This window comes from the organism of the source record quoted next, unplaced genomic scaffold (assembly GCF_019419815.1).
Source record: "Pyrus x bretschneideri cultivar Hongxiangsu unplaced genomic scaffold, Pyrus_bretschneideri_v1 Contig21, whole genome shotgun sequence".
NCBI classification, from domain to species: Eukaryota; Viridiplantae; Streptophyta; class Magnoliopsida; order Rosales; family Rosaceae; genus Pyrus; species Pyrus x bretschneideri.
In genome coordinates, this window is record NW_025999513.1 from 3,865,615 (window position 1) to 3,873,709 (window position 8,095).

General features: G+C 36.6%; 1 protein-coding gene across 2 annotated transcripts; it reads right to left on the reverse strand.

The window, feature by feature from the left end:
- Window positions 1-963: 963 nt before the first annotated feature.
- Window positions 964-4,803, reverse strand: LOC103930804 (putative methyltransferase C9orf114). 2 transcript variants are annotated; one of them, XM_009340178.3, is made up of 11 exons: window positions 4,530-4,803; window positions 4,376-4,423; window positions 3,844-4,008; window positions 3,699-3,765; window positions 3,403-3,467; window positions 3,226-3,304; window positions 2,981-3,099; window positions 2,777-2,856; window positions 1,984-2,053; window positions 1,625-1,702; window positions 964-1,526 (listed from the first exon to the last, which is right to left on the reverse strand). In XM_009340178.3, exons 1-11 carry the CDS (start codon window positions 4,731-4,733, stop codon window positions 1,458-1,460), a joined length of 1,044 nt encoding a protein of 347 aa, XP_009338453.2. In that variant the 5' UTR covers window positions 4,734-4,803; the 3' UTR covers window positions 964-1,457. The 2 variants fall into 2 exon arrangements, with proteins under 2 accessions (XP_009338453.2, XP_009338454.2); XM_009340179.3 differs by lacking the exons at window positions 964-1,526; window positions 1,625-1,702; window positions 1,984-2,053 and adding an exon at window positions 2,061-2,469.
- Between the last annotated feature and the right edge of the window lie 3,292 nt (window positions 4,804-8,095).

Below are 8,095 nucleotides of genomic sequence, written 5' to 3' on the forward strand. Positions count from 1 at the left end.
GAGAAATTACAGAGTCTATGTTTGAGGTCTTCTTTTTTTCCAAAGGATTTTTTGGGTAATGTCATTTGTTTCCAACTGACTTTTATTTTATGGTTTTTTTTTTCACTTATGAACTTGTAGATTTAATTTTGATAATTGAAGCCGCGTAGTTTGCTAAACATTTCAATTAAGGACAAGACGTTTAAATCATGAAACGGGATTTGACCTTTTTATCATGTGATAGACATGTGAAGTGGCAAAATCGACCTATTAGAGCTTAGTCAATTTTATTTGCGGTTCGATATGCACTTTACCGTTACCTGAAGTGACTATCTTGGTAATGATTATTTTTCAAAGTGTGACTATACACTCTTTTACTTTTCACATATTCTTCTAAATTTCTATCGTCGAATTGAATGAATTGAAGATGATCAAAGAACATAAATTAACACATGTGTGTATAAGGTAAAAAGTGATGTGTGGATAGCACCACCATTTTTGAAATTGTAACCAATCAAATTGATCGATTTAGTTTTCGGTTTTTATTCTTCAATAAATATTAATATTTTGCATTTTCACATCCAAAACTAATAAGCCAAATCACCTATCCCATTTTGGTAGATGTGAGTTGGGTTTGGTTATGACAAACACACCGTCCCATTTTTCACACCCAAGTTCGAATCCCCCATTGACAAAAATAAAAGATAAAAAATAAAAATTTTGAATCCCCCCCCCCATCTATAAATTAGAGTAATTTTATTTTCAAAATATCGTATTATTAACAATACTTGAAATCCATATTTGGTTATTGGCTTTCTTTTTTTAACAAACGGTAGCATATGCGCGTTAAATTATTAGTTGTATAGGGGAGGGAGACCAAACTTACACAAGATACATAAACATAATTACTTTCCGTCCACTGCAGTAAAACATCATGTGCTGGTTATTGGCTTTCTTAGATTCCAATAAGATGGCGACAATACATCAAAGTTAACTAAAACTTCTCATAAATATTCTTAAGGACAGTGATTTCATCAATAAAATGAACAAATTGTAAGATGATGTAACCATTTCAGCTCCCAAAAAAAAATGTCTCACGCGTTTACAACAAGAAAAGAATGAGCTCATGCTCCGAAATTCACTAGCTGCGCTCGATCCACCTACTCGAAGCGCCAATACAAAAGCTCTTCAATACTAACCCGGACTACAACATCATTGACGCTTCTGACCATACTTTCCTTCCAACCTATCAGCTTAATTTGGATCACAAATTGTACGCTTAATCGTGCAGTTCAAGGTTGAGCTTGTGGACTAGTTGCGAAAAAACAAATGAACAAAAAAGAAGAGGATAATCTGCTGCCACAAAATTGCCATTCTCGCCTTTCATGACGTTAGAAGCCAAGTTACGATGAGGAAGAATCGTGAATTGATTTCAGGTTCCCTGTGATCTTGACAACTGTGGGAATTCTTAATGTCCTTCAATGAGTTCTCTTCAATGCTCGGCTGATTGGTTCTTGGAAATACTGAAGTGATATGAGAATGGCTTCCTGCTCATGCAGAAGCAAATATTCGAAATGGTATCACAGTATTTTCAGTAAGAACTTTTCATGCATAAGCAGAAGAGCAAAGAGTTCGTCATAAGTACCTCTGTTCGAATTGTTCGACTCCCTTGATGCGGGCATGTGTTCAAATACAAATCAAATACCTCTCGCACATTCTTTGCCTGCAAAAAGATCCAATAAAAACAGAATTCAATCACTGTTTCCTTTCTATATTTTTACTTTCAGTTAAGCTAGCTACTAGATGTTTTGCCTCATGCAATGCGTTTCCAAGATCATAAAGATGTTCACAAGTCCATAAGGGGCTGTTTTCTGTCCTAACAAATCTTTTAGATTGCTCAGATGTACGGATTAGTTTTTTTTTACTACTCAATATCTACTTTAAGTTGTAAAACCAAGGCCCTGATCAATGCACAGTATCACACTAAAGCCCTAAGAACCGTACCTTTAAGTTAGCATCCTCTTCAACGCTCTCTTCCAACCCAGCAAGTCCACCAAAAGCAATCAATAGATGCCTACCAAAATATTCATTCAGTCAATTAACAAGTATCTAATTTCACATTTGCCTCATGCTAAAAAAATTTTGTAATATAGTTGCAAGAAGTAATACTACGAAGATATAAAGTGTCTAAAAATAAAAATCAAAGGAATTCTGATATGTTGCTAAAAAACTAATTATAAAAAAAAATTCAAATACCCATGATGCTTTAACACAACTGAATACAGTCATCTATTCAAATAAAAAAATATTGACTGAAAAAATGCTTGTACAATTTTCATTTTCTGTGTAATAACTTTAATGCAACTTTACAGATAGAATATTGTAATAGAGATGAAACAGTTGCCCCAAGCCAATCTCTGAGAAGACCCGCCAGGCGAACTTACTTAACCAGAAAACTAAAGAACCCACGTAAGGTAACAATTGAAGTACCTATAGAAAAGAAATGGAAGGAGTATCATGTTATTTTTCTCCATATCCCTAAAAGAATGTGCATCTAGAAAGAGGTTAACAGATTGAAAGAGACTGAAATTCCATCCCAGGTACAACAAGAGCCTGCCCAATAACTAAGCAATCTAATCAATGAATACAAACTACAGTAGGCATCTATCAAATTACAGCATACAGAGAACAATAATTGCCTTCAGTGGCTAAAGACCAGCTACCCAGATAATGCGAAATGCAGAGCATCTAAGGAAAAAAAATGTTATTAATGGTTAGTACATTCAGAGAAAAGTACCTGAAGGTAGGTATAGTGAGATCATAGGAATTAATAATCTGACCGTGCTCTGATGTACCAATTGAATGATCATAGCCTCCCTGTGATTGAATAACAGAAGTTGGTAAAGAAACGCCATATCTGAATGGTTAATAAGAAACCATGTATTTAAGGGAAGGGGCTGTGAGAGAGAGAGAGAGAGAGAGAGAGTCAATGCATGAATACCTTGTATGGGCATTCATTCATTACTGAAGTAATATTGGAAGCATAGCGCACTTTGTACCCCCAATAAGTTCCTGCTTCTTCCCTAGGCTTTGAGGATGAGACAACCTGCCGTGAGATATCTAGATCAATGCAATAGAAAAGGCCAATACCCACATAAGATTCATAGTCAACAGCAAAAGCCTCCACTAATGGTCAAGAGAGAGAATAGGAAAGGCCAAAAATAAAATTCAGGACAAAATCATTACCAGCATCCAAGTTCCAACTGGCCCCCATAGCCACAGTAACTCTGGTTCCAGGATCAAGTACTTGATCAACAATGACATTCTGCATATTCCACCATTAAATTAACTAATGGTTAAGTCAGGAGGGAAAGCGAGGAAGAAACTATCAAGTTGCAGTACAACTAGAATGTGAGAGAGTACCTTACTCAAGCCCACATCAACTGATGTTCCCACAAGGTTGGGAGGTCTTTCTTTCAGTGTGACACCTATACATTTAACGCAAGCTCTCAAAGTTATTTGGTCATAGGTCTAAACAGAAAGAACAAACAACCAAACAAAACTAAGTGGTACAATCCCATCATCCCATGTAAGTCCGAAGTCTGGACCATTTCATTCATCATGTTGGTTCTTGTTCAATATCTTGAACATTGTCATCTTTTAAGCAAGTATCAGACAAGTTTTTGTATTTTAGAAGAAGCATTATTTCAATATCTTACCTTCCCGAAACGGACCCCATTCATGTTTTCGCAGATGGTGCGGAGCATCAAGCGGGGGCAACATACCCTATCAAACCAATGTAAGTCGAGAATACAAGCTGATAATAAACAAAAACAACATATGACGCATAATTGAAGAACTCACCACATATCTTAAGCTGTTGTGTTTCGGAAACAGAGCTTTTCTCAAATACTGAGGTGTCTCAAGGTACCTCAAGATTCGTACAAGAAAAGCAGCACCACTTTCATTCTCATCCGAATCAGCTTCTGGCAATGAGCCAGACTCACTCTTATTGTCAAATATCACCACCTGTTTACACAATAATCAACAACAAAATAGACTAATATGCTCATTTAAACATCAACTGATATAACTAAGGGGCCTTTTGGGATTGCTTCTATAGAAACCACTAATGTCGCGAGCGCTTTCGCTAAAAGTGCTTTCATTTATAAACAAGATAAAATTTTTGTTTACAATCCAAGTGCTTTTCCAGCTTGGAAGTGCTTCCTGAAGAAGCATTTTCGTAGCTACTTCTCCAGAAATCGTTCTCTGAGCCATAAGCACTTCTAAACTTTTCTGCCAAACGCAGACAGAAGCACTTATGGCTGTCAAGAAGCGCTTTTAGCCTCTAATTTTGGTAATCATAGTTCAAATAAACAAGTTTAAAGATTAAAACCTCGTCGATTCGGAAAATCGTCGCAGCACGAGCAATCTGACTGGCCAACTGAGAAATATTTGGCAATAAATAAAATTAATTAATTAGCAAATTGAAGAGGAAGTGAAACGATAAACAGAAAGCAAATATCCGTTTGGACGGAGAGAAAATATACTCTGGTGGCGAGTTCGAGGGATTGAGTGTTATCGATGATTGAACCGGGGACGGCGACGCTCACGGTGGGTATCACGGCGGCCCCGTCGACTTTGTGCTTCTTCTTCTTCTTCTCTTTCTTATGAGAATCTCCATTGGCAATGTCGACTTTGTTATCTTCTGGTTGTGCTTCTGCTTCTGATTCGGCTCTCTTCTTCTTCCCCATTTCTGTTCGACGTGGTCGTTTGGGTCCTTACCGCGCCTTTCCAGGGGTTTTTTGAGAGTTCAGGGTTTTTTTGTTTCAAAGCAAATACGCTCAGAAAACTAAAGAATAGTGTTAGAAAAATTAAATTTATATATAAAATTTTATAAATTAAACGGCATAGAAGTTGATGACTGATGTGACATCCCGTCCTGGAATTATCGGAAACGTACGTATGAAATTACCATTTTACCCCTAGTTTGTTTTGTTATGTTGTTTGGTTGTTTGTGTGGTGTTGGCAAGCGTTGGGCCACACACACACTGTCTCACTCTCCCTCACCCTCTGTCATTTTCTCTGTCTCTCTCTCCCTCCCGTGCTTCCTTTCCCCTTCCTTTTCACCATATACGGACCAAACCCAAAACCCACCAAATCTTTATAGATCGAGGGAACCAAGACCACCATCGTGCTTGTGAGGCTGAGAGGAGTCCAGTGGTGCCATTTTCAGGTAAGAACTTCGACGTTTTCACATCGATATCGCCATGTCCGTTTTAGTTACTGTTCATGCAAGATTAATTTAGTGAGTTTTTGGACATTTGAAGCTTATAGTTGTGTTTGTGAGGTTCCCAGGAGCTTGGGAGTAGCTCGTTGGGTGAATTTGGACGTCAGGATCGTTGGATGTGGAGTTGGCCGAGTTTTGGAGATTTGGACAGGTATAATCTCGTAATTTTAGGCCTTAAAACTTGTTGGGACATGTTCTACTAGCTCTAGGGTTGATTTTGGTGCAAGAAACATGAAAAAAGGTGGAAAAACGAGCGAGAAATCGCGATTTGCAGGTTTTCCGGCGACGGCGCCGGCGACGGGGACTGATCGGAGAAGGAGACGGAATATTCCGTTAGTTCAACGGAATATTTCTGACGGCGTCACTTGACACCGTCAGTGTGCATGGCACGTGGCCGCGCGTGGGGTCGCGTAGGTCCGTGCCTATTTTGGCGCGTGGGGGCGCGTGAGGGGTCCAAAAATTATTTTAAAATTATGGTTGTGATCCTGAGGTTGTGTAGATCACGTTGGTATATTCATTTGTCCATTTTGAGCAAGTATACAGGTTTTACGGCGATCGGTTAGAATGTATTTTATGAAATGGTTTTCAAAGAAATTGTTTTTGCCCACTCACGCTTTTATTTTGCGCCCCTCCAGGTTCTAGTAGCTTAGCGAGTTCGGTGGTTTTTCCCAGAGGACGTCCCGGCATTTCTGACAGACACTCATCGATGTAGGGTCACCTTCGGGTGCACTTTTGTTGTATCTTTTCCTTTGGACTGCTGTAGGCCTTAGGCTCTGAATTCAGCGTCTCACATGCGCTAGCACTTATCTTATCACTTTATGTTTGCTAGTTTTTAAATTATTTGTACTTTTATATTATTTCCTTTAGCTTCCGCACTGTGCACATGGCTACGTCACTTCCACGTGACGGCCAGTATGCCCTAGCCTCGGTTGGGGTGTGTCAATTGAATTATTATTTAAGGTTTAATAAACGTGCTTATTTTTATTGATGACGCATCATAAAATTTGTAAATTTAATCTCTCTAGCATTATCCTTGAAAAATAAAGTTTGGAGCTTGTAAATGGGAAATTCTAACTGGTACCCCACATTTCTTTTTGAAATACCGCACTCGCCAATAACTTACAGTATGTATGTTTATACAAGAAAAATAAATTTGAAATTTTGATCAAAAAATTAGAATTTATAAATTGAAATGCATTACTTCCCTTATTTAGATTCACAAATATAGAAATTTTGAATTTCAACATGGAAAAATATCTTGAAATTTGGGACCTCCAATTCTCAAGTTTAAATTTTATGTAAATATGTGTCATTTTTACAAGTGAGAGTTTAAGAATAAAAAATTATGTGCTAATTTAAGTTAACCAAACAAGAAAATTCACAAATTCTAAAAAATAAAATTTCGTCAGTTCCATTTCCTTCAGTTTGAAATTCCTTAATAATCTTAAATTTCTTTATCCAAACACAGTGTTAATGTCCGCTTAATAATTATTTTGTTTTCATAGAAAAAAAAATAAGCATTTTTTCTTAGGAAAACTAATGAAAATAACTTGAAAACTTTGAATTTTAACGAAAATGACAAAATAAAGGGTAAAGTGAATAGTACTATGATTGATTTTTTTAGTATAAAAATGTGGTTTTTCGTTAAAGTGAACAATACTGGGAATTTTTCGTTACAGTTTTTTTTTTTTCTTTAGCTTTTAATTATCCACTTTATTAATCGGCATAGATAGTACATAGGACAACACAAAACTATTCATCCCCAAACTTGGATATAAAAAACTAGAATAACATTTTAAAAAAAGACAAGCGACCTGATTAACATCACGAGATATACAAAATAATAGAAAAGAAAAACATAACAAAACTCCTAAGGGAGCTTTATATAGAGAAACAAAATTTTTGACTATATTTCAAGGAACTCTACTAGTTTTTAAACATGTCACTGAGAGATAAAAACAAAAAAAACTATTAAAGCCCAGCCCAACAACATTTAAACAATATTTTAAAATACCAGTCATACCCCCAAGGCTTTATGGTTGTTAATAAAGGAAGAGGATCCGGTCCGGATCTCTCTCATCAAAAGGCCCATGATTAAGTAATCCGGACCGTTGAAATTTGATCAAACGACTACAATTATTATAACTTTTAGAGAGGCCTCCTGTAACGCCTCGCCCTGAAATATTTATTTCAGAAAATAATATCGGTGATAGGCCCAAACTAAACTCTTGTTTATTTAACTACCATTAATCACGATTCTCTACTTTAATTTATTTTTCCCTCACAAAATTTATGATCAACATTTATTTACAAAAACATAAGGTTAAATCTCACATTATTCACCAAATTCCTTTTCTTAGTTCAATTTCTCAACCAAAGATTTGTCTCGATTATCTAAGGTTACATCTAACCCCTGTTAGACTGCCTACGTACCAATGAACGAGATCAAACCTTTCGTAGTTCACCATTCAATCTTAATTTATTTTCGATTATATTCCAAATAAACAAAATATCCTACATTAGTTATAATGATTGAAACACATCCAATGGGTACCAAAATGATATTTAAAATACCAAATTTGTAATTAAATGGCAACATCGGTCCAATGGCCACGCGCCGTCATGGGTGACGGTTTCCAGCGAACAGAAACCTAATTTTCCGATTAACTCTAAAAATTATAAAATTTTATAGGTAAGTAGAGTTCAATGAGAGAAACAACTTTCATATCTGGGCCGAAGTCCAATTCAGCCGGAAAACACCTCAAATCGCCCTTGAACCTCTGGAAACCCATGATTTGGGTGTTCTTAATTCGACTCCAAAACAGC